Below are 23,347 nucleotides of genomic sequence, written 5' to 3'. Positions count from 1 at the left end.
GGTTACCTGCACCGACCGCCGGATGAACCCCATACCTGGTGCCTCTCTTCAGTCAGCCCCTCTGGCCTGGGCTGCTGTCTCTGCGTCTTGCTGTTTCTCAGTGTCAGAGCGGTGCTTTGTCTGCCTGCATTAGAACCTGTGTGGCGCTTTGACCGGCCATCGTGTCACGTGTGTCACTGACTTACTCTGAATCGTGTCCACACCCTTCCTCTGGCACAGAGGCGTCATGGGCCATGAGTTTCATTCATCCAGTGTTTGCAACGCCCATCTACGCACAGTGCTCTTCTACAAGTAGATGCCCAGTAAGGCTCGCTGAACACTGACCGAAACTAACTATTTGGGGCCTGAATTTGAGAAAAGGACTACGTTCTCTAGAAAAACTTATTTTGAATTTCAAACAATAACATTGCTAACAACCCTTTCGTTCGTTAGCAATGTTATTATTTGAAATTCAAAATAAGTTTTTCTGGAGAACTTAGTCCTCACCAAGTCCAAGGTGACACTTTTATCTAAATCCTGAATGTTTGCTCTTGTGGGGAGAAATTAGGAGAGAGCCAGACTTTAAAAGAGCAGTGTTTTGAGACCCTCATTCCATTCCTTCTTTGCATACACAGTGCCCCTCTGCCTTCCAGATGTACTGGGAGCAATAACTAAGCTATGCAAACTAGAAGGGAATAGTTGCAGCCCTTTTAGGCCAGGAGAAGGGGGAGTTTCTGGGCATATTTGGCTGGTGGGGCATACTGTGTAAACTCCCTGTGTACAATTCACCACCCTTGCCAAGTAGCTTCCATCTTCCACCGCTGCCCGAGTCAAACTTGACCGTGCACGTGTTCGCTTCAGAGTACGCAGTCAGTAGTCAGCATTGTGCACTGCCCTCTGTCCTGAACTGTAACGAGGTCACGACAGCGGGTGGGGAGGGGTCCAGACAGGAGCTGATAATGAAGCATGACAGGGTCCAGAGAAGTCCAGACAGAAGTTGACAGTGGCACCCAAGGTGGCTTCTCTGTCTGATGAAACAGACTGCAGTGCTAAGGAGCACTTTCCAAATTAGAGGGATACGGTCAGGTGTAGTGTTCCTGACGGTTTTTAAGTATGGCAGAAAAACACTGTGTGATGTTTTTATGATAAGCACTGTTAAGAAAGATAGTACCTAAACACTGTTAGCAGCATAAATCTATGAGAACTGTTAGATTATACATCAAAATTATTAGACAAGTAAATGTGCAAATATGAAAAAAATACATGTCAGACCCCGACAGACAGGAAGAGGAGGCTGTACTCTTGAGTGATGGAGTCAGAATGGAGCATTCCTAATGGAACACGCTGGACATCTGACATTTCCGTAACGGAGACAAAGTCAGACAGGGGCTACTGAGTCATTGCCTAGAGAATAACAGTTCATCCTTCGCTAAAAAACATTTTAACTCACGAAACATTTTGACACATTTGTGATTCAGGTCTTCCCAGTGTCTTGAACAAACACTTGTCAAGATGTTTTCGTTCCTCTTTTTATGAAAAAAGATTATTTTTAATATAAAAGAGTCAGAAGTGCTGTTAGATGTATCATTTTATCATAGGATGATTAATAAAAGGGTGAGTTCAAGACGAAGTCCATATTTTTCATTTCATAATAAAATATAAGCAAAAGGATTTGTAACAGCTTTTTAAAAAATAAGTATTTGTTTGGAAAGATGCCTAGCATGAACAAATAACATGGCAACTAAGCAGTTTAGGCTATTTCAATAAGAACAAAATACAAAGATCCTTTTACTTTCCGAAAGTAGCAACATCTAAAAATCATAGAACCTTTTAACCTTTCTAGCACCCAAAAAAGTTAGGAAGTATAAAATCATAAAGGGTCATATTACTATTTTTGCTTTTATCTTGGTAATATTTTTAGCAATGATGAAAGGTGATCTGTATTGCTCCATAGCTTGAAATGATCAGACCAGGCCTTTAAAGGAAAAATTAAAAATCCTCAGTTTAAGTTATAATTTTTCCTATTTTAATTACAGTTTAAAATATTTTATGATCAAGTTTTTTTTTTTTTTTTTTTTTTTTCATTGTCCCTTATTCTTCAGTTAGCTTTATCTTCTGGGCCGGCTTATGACTGAAGACAGAAAAAAGTTCATTTACACGTCACAGATCTAGCTGCTTTGCCGTCAGTGTTGTTGAGGATTTGGGGATTGAACAGGAACTGGAGTTTAATGCCCTGGTGAAGTTCACTGCTGGCCTTTCCGTGGAGATGGCTACGCCCGCAGGACTTCAGTCAGAGTTTGCCTTGAAGCGCTGTGTTGTTGCTTCTCAATCTCAGCGCATGATTTCTATCTTTGAATGATTTCTCAGACACAGATACACAATTATTTTAGTTTGCACTGCATACTTTATATTTGTTATATACTTTGAATATATAGCAAATATATATCACATTTTATAATAAAGTATTTTAGAGTATGTATTACTTTTAGCACACAGTCCCACCAAGATGATAAACACGAGCACGGGGAAGAACTTGGGAGAGCATCCAGAACAAGCGTTCTTTCGCTCGTGAGGAAGCCGGGGTTCAGAAAGATGGAGCAGCTTATGCCTAGGATGTTATAACTTAAACACCCAGATATTAAATTTACTAACTACGTGGCTTTCCAACTATATTAACCATTACTTGCATTTTTGTTTTAATATTCGGTTGAAAGTTTGTCTCTTGATTGTCCTACAAAGTTATGTTGCCAAGACTTAAGTTGCCATATGTTAGTGGAAAGGTAAAGATACCGAACAAAAACTATTTCTGTTCTGTATTAAAGCTTTGCTTGGGGAAGTTCAAAAAGAAAAATAATAGTTATCTTTTACTTTTATATGTACAAGTGTCTATGTATGTTGTTTCATCAGAATCTGGTGAAATTTCATTATGATTTTTATATACATACTTTGTGGTTATTCAATATAATGAAGTTATTAATTTAGTACAAATGATCAAGTGTTTATATTAAGGAAGTTAATTGTAAATTAAATGAGAAAAAATATTTTCTTTAGGACATAGCAGTTACCTGCTCTACGTGTTTACTGTAATGCCTTCCCTTTATTTCCACCACACCGCCAGCGTAACTGCTGGTCTAGCGCTCGGTCTGGCCGGCTAGGAGAGCAGCTCATGAGGGTGCCTTATCCAGACCCTGCCGCCACAGGTTCAAGTTCGTACCAGCATCTCTGCCCACCCTGTCCGGTACCCAACACAAGCCTAACCCCATCAAAGGAACTAGTTCAGAGAAATTACCTGGACGTGAATATTACAATGAGATGAACTACTCTAATTATGACATTTTTGTTATATGGATACATACTATCTTAGAATGGAACAAACAGCATATTGTGTTTTTCTCACTTGCACATGTATAATTCTTTTTCAGCTTTCTAATTAAATGAAGCCGTGGGATCTCCATGCAGTGAAAGTTTACCATGAAGATAATGTTCATGACATACTATGAATTCTTCAGTTCATCCCCATGTAGACGGTGATATTCTAGCTTATTCTTGTGTAATTTTTTAAATGTGAGATTTCCTAGTAATGTAATTTATAGGAATGGGTGGTTAAGTGTACTGTCATCACTGGAAAGAACAAAGGAAGCGATGTGTTTTTCCAGCATATCATTCAGTGTGTGCTGGGGGACTGGAATAAATGACAGTGTATCAATTCATGCTTTAGAGCCGTTCACTTACTAGTACAGAAACCCAGTGTTAGTAAGGGAAGACCGAGAAATGTATGTTAATAAATTCCGAGGGCTGTACAGAGATAGTGTATATGCATGAAAATATGTCACGTTCTCAGAAATTGTATTTATTGCGGTTTCAGTGTAAAGGATGTCTGTGGTTACATATAGTGTTTTGTTCTTATAAATAGTAACGACATAAAGGTGTATAGGACAGGGAGCTGGATAAGTAGTACCTGCGACTTGGACGCCTCACCAGGGGAAGGGAGATCTTTCTCAGTTTATAAATCTAAAGCAAACATGACTAAGTCAGCGTGCCGCAAAGACATCAGGCAGTGGAAGCAGTACCCTGGAACTAGGAGCTAATTCCTCTCCAGCTTTGGAAGTGCCACCCAGGGATCCAGGCTTGTAACCACTAGCTCACCAAGGCCATTTTCTCCTGTGTTGTATGGAAGAAGTTGCCATTCCTAATAGGAGTGAGTGACTCAGTGAAGCCTTTCTGAACACCGAATATAGGAGTAACCGTTACGATGTTTGCATACCCTGTTTCTGTTTATAAAGCACATCAACATATGTTATTGTCTTCTCAACAATTCTGTAAATTAGACAGGAAATGTAAATTTTGTCTGACATATAAGTATTTACAAGCTGAATGCCAAAAAGAAGTTAAAAACAGAGCTTGTACCTGAATTTTCATTTCTGTGGTGCTATCCAAAGAAGGACTGAGAAACAGTTCAGTAGCTTTTTGTTTTTCCTGCTAAAGCTTTGTTACCTAATTTTCATTGGGATGCAGATACTGGACCATGAACAACTTCATTAGCTGTATTCTCAAAGAGGAGCTAGTGTACAGCCACTGAACTGACTTACTCTGCACCCATGAAACTCGGTGAGGGATGGAAACCGTGAAGGCCTCCCAGGCAGAGTGCGTCATGTCCCAGGGAAGTGTGCTCCGGGGTGGAACCTCTCTTTCCAGACAGGATGGTATTCAACAGTGGAGGCTGCTGAAAAGTCAGAACTATGTTAGACTTCTCTATCTCCAAATCTGTTATTGAAAATCATTATTTTCCCTAGTTCCTATTCAAAAGTTAGCACTTAGTATTGGAATGGCATTTATGGAAGAGCAAAGAGTGATCGTAGTCATGTGTTGCATGCCTGTCCCCTAGGTAGCATTTGACCCGTAAATCTTAATCCATTGAGTCTTTTGCCCATGTCCTGAAATTCATTCAGAATAGACATTGCCATTGGAGTTTGGGGCCAAATTCTGCAAATAATAAGCATATATTTATCAATTATAATTACTTGAGTTTGTCCTCTTAAAGCTCAAAGTTCTTATCTTCCAGTTAGTATGCAATTAACTAGGTGATATTAACACACATTTACTCTCTCTATAAAGCTTAATAGTGTATAATCATGAACAAGGTCAGTTCTTAGACACCATGACCCAGGGAAAAGGGACTTCCCTGTCCCATAGTAGGAAAAGGTTTCTAGCCTAAATGATATAATTTCCTCTGAACATTAAATATCTGCCACTATCAAAACAATGGTTTTCAGAATTCTATAGTTTAAAAAGCTGTTGATTCTGTATAGGCAATAGTTACATTAGGGAAGTGATTCCAGAGGAAAATAAACTGTCTCCAGATTATTATTGCTAAGTTCTGTAGGCGAAACTCCAAAAACAAATGTGGGCTTATGTGCATGTAGTCAGTCAGTTTCAGAATGTAATGTGCAAAATCTCATACATGATGTATGACGTCTTTACTTTTGCCAATTTAAATTGAAAAATTAATTTATATGTGATATGTTATATTCTCCAAAGTCACTTTTCAACCAGATTCACTATATTAAAGGCTCCCTTAAAAAGTGATTATATGTTTAGTTTTAAAAAATTACTTTTCTACTAAGTTGGAGAGAAAAACCCTAATATAGACTTCCATCAAAGGGGGTTTCATTTTATACTAACATCTATCTGGTCAGCACCGCGTGGCATTTTGCTCAGCACACCGTTCCTTGCCTTAGGTACTCACAGGAGTGAGCCCAACAGTGTCGTATGCTTACTCCAGTTTTCTTTCGCACGTAAAGTGATACCCCTTGTGAGCAAGCATGGTGATTTGGGGAGATTAGATTTTGTCACCATAGAGTTTGAAAAGTATTTCTTGCTATTACGGGAACCATCCTAAGTTGCATGAAGGGAGTGGTTATTCTGACTAAGGCATGACATATTGTTTTGCGATCAGTGACATTAAACACTGTGTTTTAAGAAGGACTTGTGATGGGGTGAACACATTAGCTAGAGCACCTAGGGACAAAGCATTTCAGTGAGTTCTTTGAGACTTAATGTTCCTCGGAGTCCACAGAGCTCATTAAGTTTAAAAACAATGTTTTTCATCCTCCAACAAGAAGCTGTACTTGGTCAAACCAATAATATAGCTTGTAGTGTTTTTTCTAATAGTAAGAAAAGGGTAACATAGTAGCTAATAGTAGCATAGTAACACTCAAAGGATACCAGTATGTGCATATTGGCCCCTAAATTACCTTATTTTAATTAATGAGCATCTAACATAGGAATTTTGTATATTCCTTTTATTAATCTTTAAATGCCTGAAATATATACAGATGTTTATATATGACTAGAGAGTCCTAAGTATTTATACAGTTTTAATAAAGCTTCACACATCAGACTATAATAGGAAAATGTCACATTCACCTAAATGGTGGTAATGTAAATTATGCATATATGTCAATGAAAATGGTAGAATGAGGAACTATAGGGATTCACCCCCACCATACAAACGCCAGGGGGGGGGGGGAAACTAGCCAAAACTGTCAATAAATTTTGTTGAAAGTCTGGAAAATAGTTCAAAGTTTACAGCAACCAAGTGAATGCTTCAGCCGTAGAAAGGTGACTGAAACCCAGGAGTACAGCTTCATGGCATTTTATCTCTTTTTCCATCCCCCCCTCCCTGGTCAGCAATGGTTTTGAAAGCTCGCAGTCTGTATTACTGGTTTGGGTGTGTAGTTCTAGAGGGAGCACAGTGGACCTTGCGCCCCCGGAATCCTGTCTGTCCTGACCTACCTGGAGATTCCCAGGACTGATGCAGGGGGCCTGCCTTTATCTCCCCTAACTCAGGAGGATGGGGAAGTGGCTGTGCAGAGGGGTGTTTCTTTAAGACACCAAAAGATAAATAAAGGAGCACGCTGCTGCCTGGGGCAGAAGGTAACAGTTGGGACACGCAGGCAACTAAGACCTGGAAGGAAAGCTGGGGAGTGATATGCTTTGGGGAGTAAGGGCTTTGGAAAGCTCCCACATGTTCTAAGGAATCTAGAAGGACATGCCCACACCCAGGGCAGGGTGCATGCTAAGACTCGAGAAGACGCTGAGCTTTTACCACCTTGCTGATCTTTACACCCAGCCCACACAGGCAGTGAGGACTAAGGCAGTGTTGTAAACATCGTGGATAAATGTTGAAGGTACGCCCCACACTGAGCCAGCCTGTGAAGACCTGGGGAGTGTTTTGTTTTACTTTTATTTTTCTTTTTGCATCCAGGCATTGAGGGAAAGGTCTGTCAAACCACTGGGTGCCCACTAAACTAATGCTGTAGAGACTCTGTAGATCACACAGTTTTTAAAGCAGTTGAAGAGTCACTAAATGACCACAGCCCACAAGAAGCAACAAAAACTAACTCTGGAGAGAGCAGAATTCAGTTTCCAAAGTTGTCACAGTATTCAGAATGGCCAGTTTAAAGGCAAGGGAGCAACATACAAAGAGGAATTCAAAGAAACAAAATGTCCCCCATACACAGGAAAGAAAGAAATGAACAGTTTCTGAAATGAACAGAATGGACCTCGCTCCCCTGGAACCCTGTCTGCCCTGACCCGCCCGGAGATTCCCAGGACTGATGCGCAGGGCCTGCCTTTATCTCCCCTAACTCAGGAGGGTGGGGGAGTGGCTGTGCACAGGGGTGTTTGAAACTGTTCTTGTAGAAGCACAGACAGTGGACTTAATAAACAGTTTAACCATATGTAATACACTCAAAGAGCTGAAGGAAACCATAGACAAAGAACTAAAGGAAACAGACAATTCTTGCCAAATACAGGATATTAATAAAGAAATAGGAATCATAAGTAAAGGAGTTGTACAAATTCTGAAGTTGAACAATACCATAGAAATGAAAATTTCACTAAAGGTACTCGAGAGCAGAGGAGGCAAAAGAATAAATCAGAGAACTTGAAGCTAGTTGATTGAACTGGTGTAGTCTGAGGAGAAAAAGGAAAATGAAGAAGAATGAACAGAGCCTAAGAGACCCGTCATACACCATAAGCACACTAATATGTAATAATGGGATTCCCAGAGTGGAGGAGATAGAGACAAGGACAAAAAGAATATTTGGAGAAATAATGTCTGAATACTTATGTTTCAAAAAAGACGTGAATCTAATATGCAAGAAGTTCAGCAAACTCCAAGTAGTATAACATGGAAAAGCTCTACACGGAGACAAATTATAATGAAACTGTTGAAAGATAAAGACTTGAAAGCAGCTAGAAGTAATTTGACATGCAAACGAGTCCTCAGTAAGATCAATAGCTGACTTAATTATGCAGGAAGGCATTTTTAAAGTGCTGAATAACTTAACCAAGAATTCCATATCTGGCAAGACTATCCTTAAAATATGAAGAATTAATTAAGACCCTCCCAAACAATAGTATAAGGGCATAGTTGCTAGTAAACCTAACTGCAGTAGATGCTAATAAAGTTATTCAAGCTGAAATGAAAGGACCCTAGACAAGAACTCAAAGCCCCATGGAGAAATAAAGAGGGAATGATGCCAACAAGATGGTGGAATAGGCATTTCTACCATCATTCCCCAGCAGAAAAAAGCTTCCAGAACACTGTTGTTGGAGCTAAAATTCAAAACTGAATGCATTGCAGAGGGTAAGGAGAACGGTGTCACTTTGCCTTTGTCACCTCCCTCACTATGCAGCATAGCCCATGGCCATGAGAAACACTCTAATCCCACATTTTCTTCTGTGGGGGAAGGTGAGAGTAAAGTAATAAGTGAGTGTCCAGCTTCCAAAACTGTACAGGACACTGCCAAGGAAGCCCCATTTTTCTTGCCTCACCCAAAATACTGAAGTGATCTGTGAGGCTGAGGAGTGGGGAGAGGCTGAAAGCTGAGTGGACATAACTTAGAAACCAAAGGACACAGATCTTACTAACCAAGCCACGGACTTCACGAGCAGGCCTGCTCATCAGCTGCTGGGACACCTCACCAGTTTTCCCAGCTGTATCTTACGGAACTGCCAATGTACCGCATCGCATGCCTCACTCATGTGACACCCGCTGGCCAGCTGCCTCTTCGTAGGGAGCTGGTGAGCCAGGGACAAAGCTGGCCTGACTACAGGATTTGAAGAAAGCACACAAACATGTGCATTTCAGGGCATAGCCACAGGGAAAGCAAATGGAAGGCTCCCAGCGGACACCCTGGCTTTGCTGGATTGAGAGAAGGTAAAAAATCCTAATACCACCCTCAGGAGGGAACAAAGGTGTGGAACAGGTGCATCCTTAGAAAAAGTATGAGGTAGCCTAAGAATCCCCAGCAGGGCTGATGAGTTAAAGTATTGCTCCAAGTCACTCAGTAGAGAATAGAGGATGTAAATACAGCTTCGAATACAGCAACAAGACACCATGGAATACAGAATAGCAAGGAAACATGATGTGAAAGAAAATCATTTTCTAATGAATTTTAAATTGCCTGACAAAGAATCAAAATGATTGTTTTAAGGAAATTCAAAGAGGTACAAAAGAACAGAAATAGGCAGCGCAATGAAGTCAGGAAAACAATACATGGACAAATGAGAAGTTCAGCAGAGAGAGAGAAATAAAAAAGAACTAAACCTAAATTATGGAGTGGAAGAATACAATGAGTGAATGAAAAAAAGTGGAATAGAGAATGTCGACAACAGACTAGACAAGCAGAAGAATCTGAACTCAAAGCTGAATCATTTCAAATTATGTAGTCATAAAATAAACAAACATGAAGAAAGTCTGTGGATTATGGAACTATCAAGCAAAACAAATTATGGGCATTTCAGAAGAAGAAATAGAGGCAGAAAGCTCATTTAAAGAAATAATGACTGAAAACTTCTCAAACTTAGAAGCAATTTGGATATCTAAGTTCATGAAGCTTTTAACTCCTCAGATTCAACCTGAAGAGGTCTTTATTCAGATACAATATTACAAAACTGTCAAAAATCAAGACATGTTTGAAAGCAGAAAATGAAACTCATACAGGGAACTGCATAAGGCTGTAAGTGGATTTCTCAGTAGAAATCTTGCCAACCAGGAGAGAGCAGGATGGAATTAGAAGGGGCCTTGAAGAGTGAAAACAATATGGAAAAAGAGGAACAAATTTGGAAGGCTCACACCTCCTAATTTTAAAACTTGCTACAGTGCTACAGGAAAGAAACATGGGTACTGACAACTACAAGGTACCAGATAGAGGTACTGGCATAAGGATAAATACATGGACTAATGGAAGAAAACGTGTAATTCTTCATGACCTTTGATTTTGTCATTGTTTCTTAGGTATGACACTAGAAACACAAGCAACAAAAGAAAATAAATTTGACTTCATCAGAATTAAAAACTTGTACATCAAAGGACATCATCAAGAGACTGGAAAGACAATCCACAGAGAACATACTTGTGAATCAAACACGGCAAGGCCCTAATATCCAGAACAGAAACGGTTGTACAAATCATGGACAACAAGGTATGTTGAGGTCCTGATGCCAGTACCTCAGGATGGCTTATTTGGAAATAGACTTGTCGCAGGTGGAATTCGTTCAGAGGAGGTCACCCTGGAATAAGGTGACCCAAATCAAATATGACCTGTGTCCTTGTACAAATGCAGCCACGTGAGGACGCACAGGGAAGAGCCCATATGGAGAGAGGATCAACATGATGTATCTATAATGAAGGCTGTGGATCACCAAAGATTGCCAGATAAACACCAGAATCCAGGAAAAGGTGAGGAAGGGTTCCCATGAGGATTTCAGAGGGAGCATGGCCCTGCCAGCACCTTGGTTTTGGACTTCTAACCTCCGGAACATTGTGACCACGTGTTTCTGTCGTATGTCACCCTGTGTGTGGTGCTCTGTTACAGTGGACTGGAAAACTAATGCAGTGGGCACAGGACTTGAGTAGATACTACAGCAAAGATACACAAACGGCCACCACATGAAAAGATGCTCAGTGTCATTGGTTATTAGGGAAATGCTCATCGAAAATCACTATGAGATACCACTTCGTGCCCCCAGAATAGCCATCATTTAAAAAAGAAAGTAACAAGTGTTGGCCAGGATGTGGGGGGAAAAGGAACTCTTAGACAAACTGTTTGTGAGAATATCAAATGAATAAACTGCTTTGAAGACAGTTTGTTTTTCTGTCTCAATGGATTAAACATGCAATTACCATATGACCCAGCAATTCTGCTCCTAGGCATATACCCAAGAGCTGAAGACATGTGGTCAAACAAAACATATGCTCAAATGTACATAGCAGTGCCATTTATCATCACCAGCAGGCGGGACAACTCAAATGGCCATCAGCTGATGAGGGGATAAATGAAATATCTTGCTGATACACCTTATAGCATGTGTGAGCCTGGGAAACACTACGCTAAGTGAAAGCAGCCAGACAGAAAGGCCTCACATTGTATGATCTCATTCATATGAAATGGCCAAATAAGAAAATCCATAGAGCTAGAAAGCAGACTAGTGGCTGCTGGAAGCCGTGAGGGGAGGAGAAGGGTAAGAAGTGACTACTTAATGGGTTCAGGGTTTTGTTTTGGGTAACGAAAATATTCTGGAACTAGGTCGTATTGATTGTTGTATAACGTTGTAAATGTACTTAATGTTCCTGAATTACATTGAATAAAATTGTTAAAATGATACATTTTGTATTTATTTTACCACCACCATCACCAAGAAATTATACATAGAGCTATTTAAAAATTGTGGCACCCTATAACTGAAGTTATGGAGGAATTGCCCTGTAATCTGGACTTCTGGAGTCTAATTAGGTTCATCAGGACAAAATGTGTAGATTTGCAGATACATACATACGTAGGTATATACAAATATCTATACCGATGAAAGGCAACTTTTCAATCCTTAAAGAAGGGAGGCATAGCTCCTGAGTGTGCCTTTTCCCTGTTGCATTATGCCTTTGTGTAGGAATAAAGTGGTTTAGTATGGAAAGCAGGAGAAAATGGGCGGAAAGCAGGAAAAAATGGGCAGAAGCAAGATAAACCAAAGCAGAAAAAGGAAACCAAATTAAATGATGGGAAATGAGGTTAATTCATAGTTTTTCAATTCTTAAGTTTTATAGTTTTTAGATAAAGAAAAGATGTACTTATCTAACTTCCTGCTTTTCAAATGCATAGTGGTTTCTGAATGGGGAAACGCTTTTAGCTGGTCCCTATGCCAGCGCGGTAGCCTTGGAGATCTTAGCTGGTGATTGCTTTGATGTCAGCAGTTTCTTTGCTGGTAATAAGACAAGGTTTTCCCTTATTTTACTTTTTTAAAATTTATGGTGCCTGATTTTTATTTCTGATCATGTAGCTACACTTTTTTTCTATGACCCCTCAGGGAAAAAGGTATTTCTATATTTAGCATATTTTTAGTTTCCATTATGAAAGAATGAATATCCTAATAATGTGAGCACACAGCCTACCGTTCCTGGGAGAGAAGGCTGTCACTTGATACCTAGGTAATACTATTTTTGAAGCATCTTCGCAACTCTCGATTTGTCAATATGCTCTTCTCAAAGCTCACTCCCACCGTATCTCAAAATGCATGATTTACAGTTCTTATTTGCCCACACGTAAATTATTTCATTTCATCCTGAGAGTTTTTTATAGTCGATAATGCAAAAGCTTGACAATTAATGGACTGTGAGGTCCATTACCTGTTACCAATTCATCCTGTTTTCTTCTCTGACATTCTCTTTTAAAATATCACACACACACAAAGAGTGTAAAAGCACAGCTCTTAAAAATTAAGGCTACTGATAAATAGTCTTGTCAGTCTCTTCTAGGAATTAGCATAACTTCCGTACAGATGGACCAGATTAGAAATGATCAGATAATCTACGTGTAGATCTTTGAAACAAACAGAGCGCTGAAGAACATCTTCATTCCCCTCTCCTTGCCCCTAACAATCCCAATGTGCCCTCACATCAGAGACTCAGCCGAGACTGTCAGGTACAAAAACCAACCAGCACCACCCTTGCTCCCAACTATGGAATTAGGACTTGCTTCTCCCTCCACAGGGGCCTGGTTAACTACAATTATTCTGGAAGCTATAATTAGCGTTAAGGTAACAACGACCTAAAGTGAGAAAGAGAAGGTGTTACCAGTAGCAGAAACCATTTTCCCAAAAATAGTTTCTCTTTTGGGTCCTAGGAATAACAGACAAGACGATGAGGCAGAGGTCTTTGGGCTCTAACACTAGATGTTACTGACTAATCAATCCACTATGCCCAGGAACTGCATTCAAGCCCAACTCAAACCAGAAAGCTATTAATGAAGACTTTATAAGCGCGAGCTCCTTTCCCCCTCTGTCCTGTAGCCAACATCTACCGCCGTGCTGGGCACAGTATAAAAGGTGGCTTATGCCATTCATCTGAAACCATTATTTACGTACGTATTATACCCAATAAGGGGAGTGTATATTTCCAAATACATCAGTGCTTTCTTCCAAATGTGCCCTCTTCTTCTAGAAGGGGGACTCCCGCTGGCCACAAACAGTCTAATGTGATGATCTGGGAATAAACAGTAAAGATCCTCTTCACGCAAGTCATTCTGATGGAGTTTTCAGATACGGAACAATGACTACAGAAGGAGGCATTCGAAAGTTTCTGTCTTTCTGAGTTTACACTAATTCTACCGTGAAATTATTAAACCTTAAAAAGTCTTTAATTCGCCATAGTATTCTCTCCATATAAGCTTAATTTTAATAAAATGCTTCAGTGTCAGGGCTGGAGCTGGGATATTGTGTTTCACTTATTTTCATATACTAGAAGGGTACTAGCAGTAGTCTACCCTTAAAGTTATTTTTTTTTTTACAATACTTCTAGCAAAAGAGTAATGGTTATCTACAAACACTGATCCATGAGGTCACAGGAAAGCCCATGTGTCATTCCAACATGAGACACCAGGACCTTGAACAGAGGCTAAATGTGGGACTATGAAAAGGATGGGGGGGAATTGGGTATCAGTCCTCGGGAAACCCTGAAATTAGAACACGCACTGTCAAAAGAACCCCAATTTCTATTTTTTAGTGAGTCATGAGGAGTAATTTAATAAAGAGAAAAAATATCAGAGAGCCTATGAATAGCTTGTTACACACACACACAAAATTACACCAAATTCTCAAAGAAAAAAGTCATCAAATAGTATATTTATCACAAAGTAAAAAGACATTGGAACATTGGGAATAGTTTGCAAAAGGTTTAGTTATTGACCTTTTGATGCCAAACTCATAACTTATCATCTATTTATAAAGATGTTCAGAGAGTCACCATATGTTTAAAAGTTGTAGCAAAAGGCACACATCAAAAGGTATGTTGTAATATTTAAACAAAAATGTTTCATTCTCTAAGCCAATTTTTTATCCTTGCTCTCAATGGGTTGGAAGAAAACATTATTTCTAATTATTAAATTCCCTCCAGTCTTGTCCACAAAATATGTATGATCTTAGTTTTCCTTAATAAAGTTTGCTTTTCAGCTTTTAAACAATAATTTGTGTGGATGCTCACTTCTTCTGTCTCCCATCTCTATTTACACCTGATCTGAACGCACGTTTTTAGTGAGCACCAACTCTGCTTCGGAAGTCATAACCTCCTCAGGGCCAAGAGTTTATATCTCGGGTGTTGGGTGGGACCTTTCTGGAATAGTTTAAAGAAACGGACTTACCTTTAGCTTCCATAGATTTCCAGTGGTGTTTGACTTCTGCCACTCTCCCTACACCAACGGGCATAAGCTGCTCCGAGCACCAGCATCCCCTAGGAAAACTGTGAAACAGATCAGGGATGTAAAAATGGAAAGAGTATCGCATCCTTGCACAGGGAATCCACTATTTCTGTGACCAACAGGTGGATCTTCTGGAATGCAAGAGTGGCAATAAAAGTCCTCATGTCATTCTTGGGAGTGTTCTATACACTGACAAACCTCTGGAGACACTCAAGGAATTCGTCCAAAGATCTGCACAAATGCCCCAAATTTCAGTTGAAAAGTCATTGGTCTAATTGAATCGTGATGCTATGTAGTTAAGTCCTCAATGTTACCCATAGCTGATTGATAAAAACAAGAGTTAAGTTCCTATGGCATATTTCTGGTTGCAGAAACATCACTGCACTTCTTATAAAGACCCAGGATGTTCTAATTTCAATTAAACATTGACAAATGTGAGCTATAAATACATTTAAGAAAGATCAGTAAAAACAAGTAAAAATTATTTTCTTAAAGGTGAGCTCTTATGGTATTTGTCTTCAAGTGGAACCTACTGAATGAAACAAACAAGCAAGCAAAATATAACTAGAGACATTGAAATTAAGAATAAACTGACAGTGACCAGAGGGGAGGTGGGAGGGAATAATGGGGCGGGGAGAGGGGAGGGTTTTCAGGAACAACTATAAAGGACACATGAACAAAACCAAGGGGGGTGTGGAATCAGAGGAGGGAGGTGGGAATGGCTGGGGTCCGGGGGAGTGGTGGGAGGAAAATACAGACAACTGTACTTGAACAACAATAAAATAAAATAAATTAAAAATAAAATTATTTTCTAATCTGCTATTCCAGTTCAGGTTACAGGTGGTCAGAGCCTATGCCGGCAGCTCAGGGTGCAATTCGGACCCCCACCCTGGGCAGGACTGCCATCGCAGGGCACACTCCCACTCATACCCACTCAGGGACAATGGAGACACGCGGTTCACCTCACATGCACGTCTTGGGAAACCCGAGGACCCGGAGAAAACCTACACAGACATGGGGAGAACATGCAGGCTCCGTACAACAGAGCCCCGGGCCAGGAGCCAGTTTGGGGGGTGTTGTTTGTTTTTCACATCAATGTTATTACAGAATGAAATGACATTATTTGAGCACCTGCTGTATCGGTCCAATAGGCTCACTAGTTAGGAGTAAAAACAGGAAAGTTAAAGCTGTTTTGTGTTTTCAGTGAAATGTAGACAACAACAGAAACATTAGGCCCAGAGCAGTGTGAGGTGAGATGAAAGGGGACATGATTAAGGTAGGACATAGGATTAAAAGGAGATGAACAGTGCTGAGACAGTTCGGAGAAAAAAAAGTCAAAACAACATCACAGATTTTCCGAAGTGGAAAGCCGTGAGTGCTGATGGTGGACTAAACACGTCTTTTCCATACCCACGTCTCAGGAAAACATTGCAAGTTTGTTACACACACACAAAAAGAAAGAAACAACAGAAAAAAACATCAACCTGAGACAGGCTTCATAACCCCCCAAAAACCCCAAAATTGCCAACAACAGCAGAGAATTTTTAAAAATGAATTTCAATAAGACAAAGCCATTGGGATCTTATTAGCAGATAAACAAGAGCAGAGACAGTTGGGAGGAGGGGGAGGTTACTCTGCTATTTCAAGTTGACCAATCAAGAAAGAGAAAAAATTTAAAAACATTTAGAATCATGATAATAATTTAACAAGCAATGATTGAAGTATTTGCCTATGGGAATGATGATACTTGGGATGCAGGGTGGAAGTTTACAGGAGAAGGACGGTGAGAGAGACTTGAGTTTTTGTACCATCATTTATTGTTTGAATATGGTTCTGCCAAATTCTTCTACTAGTCTAAACAACTGAAATATTATACCTCAATACATTTTTCTAAGGTCTGGGATGGTATGTGCCTAGTAGGTAGTTGATAATGTTTAGTGGAATCTGTTTCTAAATTGGCTGGAATTGTTGCAAGGAAAAGAATTTGTATCTGTTCACCTAGCTAACTAGCTTTCTCTTTGTAAAGTATTATCTTTTCCAGTAAAGGCCAGTGAAAGCAGAGGAACTTAAAGTGGGGGGAGGGTCAAGTCCTCTCCGCTTATCACTCCACTTCACCAGGTAAACTTTGTTGATAGGTTGGTGGGTATCCTACCTGATTTTCTTCAAAGTACATTCATATTACTTTTATAATGCCTATCTAAATGTGCTATATTCTTACATTAAAATGTGCTATATTCTTATTTCTTGTCTTTTCTTTTTTATTCATTCACCCCACCATACTGCATCTTAAGACTGAAAACTTTGGCAGTCTCCAAATATTTAGATAATGTAATTTTAAATGTATTTTATTCTTCTATGACTTAATTTATAATTTTTCTGTGGCCAAAATTAGGCTGTTGCCTAAAAGAAATGATATTTTTTCAGAAAAATATATAACCTTAGAAATTAAATATTGTTTGAGGACAGGTAGTATTAAATTGAGATTACTTTTCAACCTGGATTCAAAAGCAAGTAAAATAAGCAAATTGTTTTTATTAAGAATATCATACACACTAATTATAGGATAATAAGATTAATATCAATGTACTGGCAAATAATGGATTAAAACCAATCTTTGACTATAATATTATGCAAGAAATATGAAAGGCAATGAACAAGTTAGATGGTGATTTGTGTGAAACTCTGCCAATAGATTACATATTTATCACTGATATTTCCTGAAGTGCCTGGGTCAAATTCTTGTAAAAACTGTCAAGAAAATACATTATTTGAAAGGATTTTATATTGCCAATAAAAACCTTGAAATGATGAACTGATGTTGGTCACTGCTGTATATTTTCTCACTTTAACCACTCGCTTCTTTGTCTCGGGATATGCGTTTCCAGAAGATTACAATTTGATGCTTTCACGTCCTAAGAGCTGTTTTCTGTTTTGGATCTTCGTACACAACAAAAATCAATCCGACTGGAAGATGGGTATCGCTAGATGGCTCATGAACCTGCTTCCCAGGCTTGATGCTAACAGCACAGTTCCCATAGAGTCTTCTCGTTCTGCAAAGAATTAGTGCTTGCCCACTGAACTTCAGTCACAAGCCCTGGTATTTGTCAAGGCAAGTCACCATTTATCGTTTGGAGAGATGAATGGAGTTTAGTCACAACAGGTCAATTATTATTTCACAGATATTATTCTCTCTCTTCTATTAAAAAATAATAATAATTCAGGAGGGGTATGTAACTCCCAGGAGAATACTTTCAAACTTTCCCCGTACTGTCTGGCCTGAGCCCCTCTACCCCCTGTGTGAGTCACCTTCACAGGGGGATGAGGGCTTCAGCAAACCACTGCTGTGTGGGCCTTGAAAACAGCCACCTGTGTTGAGGAGAAAATTCTAACATTGAAAGAACTCAGTCAAAACTAAGAAAATGAAATCTAAGTAATCTAGACTGGACACGAACTAAACTGAGTCGTGAACACTTTACATTAGAAAACAGGCATTCGGCCCTTCTTGTAGGGGAGGCGAGAACTTTCTCAGAACAACATTTTAAAGCTGGTGAGGAGAAGAGCAAGTCTTTATGGAGACTCCCTGTCTACTGGGAGAGAGGTTCGTCTAAGACGCTGTGATTTCATCAGCCTCTTATTGCAGAGTGCACCGAGAACGCTGGAGGCTTTCAGAAAGCAGGACCTAGTGGCCATGGTGATGTTGCGGAGAGCTACAGCATCCCCATCATTTCAGAGCAAACAGGTAAGCTGGAAAGCCAGTCCCCTCCTTATGAGAGCTAGGTGCTTGGAAGAAGCTGTTGGTGTTTCTGCAGTCCTCAGCCATTTGGGGGAAACGAGATCAGTCTCATTGGCAGGTGTTAGATTATTAGGAAAAATCAAGCAGATGGGGTTGGCAAACAATACCTCCCCGTTGCCTCTGCTGCCAGGAATTCCTACCCTCAGGCTTAGCTTCCCATATGCTTGTTTAATAAAGCTCCTGCCATTTGGAGGAAACAGAGCCGGTGCCACCACCCAAGCGTGCCCAGCCCCGTGAAGGGAGAGCACCACCTACATCATCCCGGAGTCTTAGGCAAAAGCCCCTTTGGGTTTTCTGTGTCACTCATAGCCGCCATGGTGGGTCCCCCTGAGGCACCTCACGTCACCGGATCAGAGGAAGAGAGTGCGTGCATCTCAGTGGCCTTTGCAGTGCTCAGCATACTGTGAAATGAATCGGATCCCCTACGTCAGCCCGGGAGCAAGGCCAGCCAATCCCGAGTCTCTGCACGGGAACAGACAGAAAACACCACTTCCCCAAATAGTGCTTCCTGCCGTCTAAACCCAGGCTGCTCTGATGGCACTATGTTTGCCTCTTTATCGTAGGCTCATTTGATTTATTACACAGTCTTAAGGGACAGCTCAGACGTTTACTGACAGAGGATTTCATACAGATGCCTAATTAAGGCCATTAACATAATGAGGCCATGAAACTTTATGAATTAAAAGCGTTCTGAAAATGTAAATCACCCTAACAAAAAACAAAATGAAGATCACCTGTGTATGTATCAATTCTATCCTGTGCACGCAGATATATAATTAAAATGCAATCAATTCTAAATCTATTATAATGAGGGAGAATTTATTTGCGCAGCAAAGTTACCATGAACTTTTGCCATGAGCCAAGCACCAGCTCATGCACTGGGGCTGCAGTAAAGAATAAGACAAAAAAACAGGCCCTGCTCTTAATGAGCTTACAAATGACAAGAGACAAAAAAGCAGGTGGCAATGAAACAGAAAACCATGGGCTTGTTGAGTGCACAGGAAGGACACCCAGCCTCCAGAAGGGCAGAGGTGCTGGTTAGTAAACACCTGACACATGGTAGGAGTTCGCCAAACAAAGCCCTCCAAGGAGAGAACTGCTGGCAGAAACGCAACCCTAAGGACAATCAGGTACACCTGAGGAGGTGAGCTCAGTTCAACACACTTGACATGCCATGTGTGAGAGGAGGAGGGCCAGAGATGTGACTGGAGACATCTGTGCGCTTCCTGTCGTGAAGGAGCCTGGAAGCCATCCGAGGACCTGGTCCTGACCCATCAGCAAGCCGCTGGGGGTGTTCAGCAGAGGAGGGGCGCCTGCACAGGTGTGTTTGTAGAAACAGCACTGGGACTACCCTGTGGAGAATGGGTGGGGTTGGGGCAGGTATGGAGGAAGTTGCTATACTCAAGGCCAAAATGCAATGATGGGAAATGGAAGAGAGGATGGAGAAAACAGATTTTATCTTAGAAAAAAATCTACCTTTTCTCGATGAAGTGTTTTATGAGAATCACCAGCAGAATTACCTTCACTGAATCTGCCTGCCCCTTCTTTGCCCATTGCTAGTATAGATGCTAAAGATGTAGTGATAAAGATCACACGCAAAATGTTTTAGTCCATGGTGCGTGGTTATGCCCAGGCCCATACACACATTCTCATATTCACACACGTTTGCTTTTGACTATGTGATTATGTGTAATGGTAAATAGTGGCATTCCTATCATTTGCGAACAAAAGGTAGTAATAGAACGTACAGTTTTGTTTTTACATTAACACATACACACAGAACTACCCACCGGAATGCCTGGCATCGATTTAATTGTGAACCTGGACGAGAGATCACCTGATCTGGTTTCTGTTGGACAACAGGGCTGGGAAACCCACTATCTGGAGAAATACCCTTCCATTGCTGGCCAGCTCTGTTAGAATGCTTCTCCTTTTACATTAGGCCTTATTCCTCACCATTACCCTGTTGTTCACTATCTCCCTTGCCAGCTTTATTTTTCTCACTTCAAATTCATCATTTGAAACACCATATTTCGCTTATTTATATAGTGTATAGTCTGCCCTCCCACGTGCCACTTGTGTGTGAGTTCTAGGAAGGCAGGATTTTTTATTAAACCCTGCCTGGTTTTGGGTTGGTTTTCTTCTCTCATCACTTTACTCTCACAGTGTAGGGGAACTGGCACATACGGGATCTCACTAGTGTTTGTTGAATGAACTGAATGCATGCAGGAAGAAGCTGGTCACGCCAGGATCATCGGAAAGAACATTCCAGGCAGAAGGAATAGCTCACACAAAGGCCCCTATGAAAGGAAAAGTCTGGCATGTTTGAGGAAACCAGCAAAGGCCAGTGTGGCTAAAGCAGAGGACAGAAGGTAGAGACGGGTTTAAAACACGACCTCCTGAGGGTGTGAGAGTCGGAAAACTGCCACCTGTCTTCCCTGGCCCCTGAGTGACGCCTGCCACGTGCCGGGCTTCGCTCCCTCTCCCAGCAATGGCCTCGCTGTGTGCTTCAGTCACAGCACTTTCAGAACACACACGCTCCGCCCCCTGAAGGCCCCTACAGGAATGCTGCCGAGCCTCAGCCTGCCTGGCCCTTCAGAGTCACCCTCTTTCCACTCCTGGCTTTTCCGCTCTTCCTGCCCATCCCGTTTTTCTGAGGACCTAGCCTTTTCTAAGAGTAAACCTTTTCTACAAGGACACAGACAGTATGACAGCGTTTTACTTTCTAATAAGCTGCATTCTAAAGAGGTGACCATTGGGGCTTCCACCTTTCCCTCTAGCTGGAAAATCAGGTTTTGTTTTTACTATATAATATTGATGATTCCTCCTGAATACAAGGATAGGTCTAACATATAATCTGAATTTGCTGTGATTGATCATCAAGAACTGAAATTTTACCAAACTTGCAAGCTATCAAGTTATCCTGCAGCCCTCCGAGCAAACCCCATAGGCCGCCAGGGTTTACCTTAGAAGGCCAGATGGCCCTCCCAATGCTTCCCAAAGAACTGCATTGACCTTTTCACCTGGCCTGAGAAATTAACGCAAGTACAGCAGGATGGATTGGCCTCCCAGCTGGCTGGTAAAAGCTGTTTACAGTTCAGTCTGAATAATGTGATCAGTCCCTGTTTTGGAGGGATTGCTTGAGGTCACTGAGCCCAGCCTGTCCTTCAGTTCATACCACCAGCCGAGTGGCATTGGTCGACCCGACAGAGAGCCCCGGAGTCGGATGCACAGACTGGAACAGCAACAGTGCCAACTGAAAATGTACCAACGGTCCCAAAGCACCACAAATAGTCCTGAGAGGGGTTAAAAGTTCAGTGCCATCAGTCTGCCAGAAGTGGATCGGACCAGCACCCCCTCGCCTTGACACAAACTACTCAACTTCTGGAGGAGTCCTCAGTCGGGCTGTGTGAGCGGCCTCTGCAACAGAAGTACAGACCTTTGCCCCCACCCAGTCTATATTGGTAGATGTGTCCCTACGCCTGGTGTCATGATGGACCCAGGGAGCAAAGGTAGCAATCTGGTCCTTAATGCCAATTTGTTCTCAGAGAACAGGCACTTATTGTGAGTCTACATGAGTGACCCAGACAATTTCATTAGCCGCTATGAACTATTTGCCCCATTCTTGACCTCCAAGAGGGCTATGTTTAATCTGCCAGTAGATAGTTTTCCAAGTGGCACACCAAATAGCTATGCTATCAGGGAGAGCCTAAGAATCCATAAAATTAGCACAAAGTTCACCTACAATTGTTGTGGCCAGGGCTATAAGAATAGCCTTGAGTTACGTCCACTGGCCAACTGAACCACATTTTTTTTTTTTTTCTACAAGCTGCAGCTGAGATAAAATAGTCCCCACAGCCTAGTTATGCTGGTGAGTTTCAGCTCAGCCAATTCATCAGTGAACCAGGCCAAGACATTGAGAGGGAAAGACACACCAAGAACTATTAGTCTGTGTAATGGATTCAACTACTCCTGTGGTGTCTGCCACAACTCAGCTGAGATGGGGGGGGGGGGCAACTGAATTCAACTGGTAATAATCTACTGTAAACCTCTAGCTCTTGTTAGCTTTTTCTGCTGACTGTGTAAGGTGGTTGTACTGAGCTATTGCATACCTTTAATTGAGCCTGAAATTTTCATTTCTTTGAGATGCTATACAGTTTCTGTTAGATTAGCCAGGGGTACAAGGTGGGAGGTGCAGTTTTTATGTCCCACTAGCAGTTCTTGACAGGTGGCTCTTTCCAATCTAGAGAATTGCCCTTGGCACTATGGGACAGGGAAGGACAATTATCACACATCACTTTCCACTCTGCATTCAGATGTAGAATCATTAACAGGACTGAGAGTAGGCATGCGAGGTCACATTAGGTCCTCTTCCCCACGGTGAACTCTTTCCAAACCCAATTAGCCGAACCCAGGCACCTTTTCCTTTCATGGTCCTGTGTAGGTTACTGCCTGAGGCCCCTAAATCCATAGAAGTTTGAATTGCTCCCCCTTCAAAGTTCCCAAGCATACTCAGGTGGTGGATATAGTCTTTGATTTCCCACTTGGGTACAGGGACACCTCAGTTCTACCTCTAAGCATTTTTTTCTACTTAAAATAACTGAGGTCAGCATGAATGAAGAGTGAAGGATAGGGGGTGGAGGGAGAACAAGGGAAAGAGAAAGACAGAAACAAAGAGAAAGAGACAGAGACAGAGACAGAGGCAGAAAGAGACACACACAGAGACATAGAGACACACACAGAGACAGAGAGAGAGAGAGGGATAAAGACAAAAAGAGACAAGAGAGAAAGAAACCGCCATTCAACAAGGCCTCACACT

At 41.2% G+C, this 23,347-nt stretch overlaps 1 protein-coding gene across 1 annotated transcript in view; it reads left to right on the top strand.

Annotated features, from left to right (window-relative positions):
* Window positions 1–6,504, top strand: part of TUSC3 (tumor suppressor candidate 3) — a 115,252-nt gene extending 108,748 nt beyond the window's left edge. Inside the window, exon 10 of the mRNA XM_024562657.4 lies at window positions 3,402–6,504. Within this exon, the coding sequence (XP_024418425.2) occupies window positions 3,402–3,417 (16 nt within the window). The 3' untranslated portion in view covers window positions 3,418–6,504. The remainder of the gene's footprint in view (window positions 1–3,401) is intronic.
* The last annotated feature ends 16,843 nt before the right edge of the window (window positions 6,505–23,347 follow it).

Source organism: Desmodus rotundus, chromosome 13, assembly GCF_022682495.2.
Source record: "Desmodus rotundus isolate HL8 chromosome 13, HLdesRot8A.1, whole genome shotgun sequence".
Taxonomy (NCBI): Eukaryota; Metazoa; Chordata; class Mammalia; order Chiroptera; family Phyllostomidae; genus Desmodus; species Desmodus rotundus.
The sequence above is the reverse complement of the archived record's forward strand: the minus strand, read 5'-3'. Positions and strand labels throughout refer to the sequence as shown.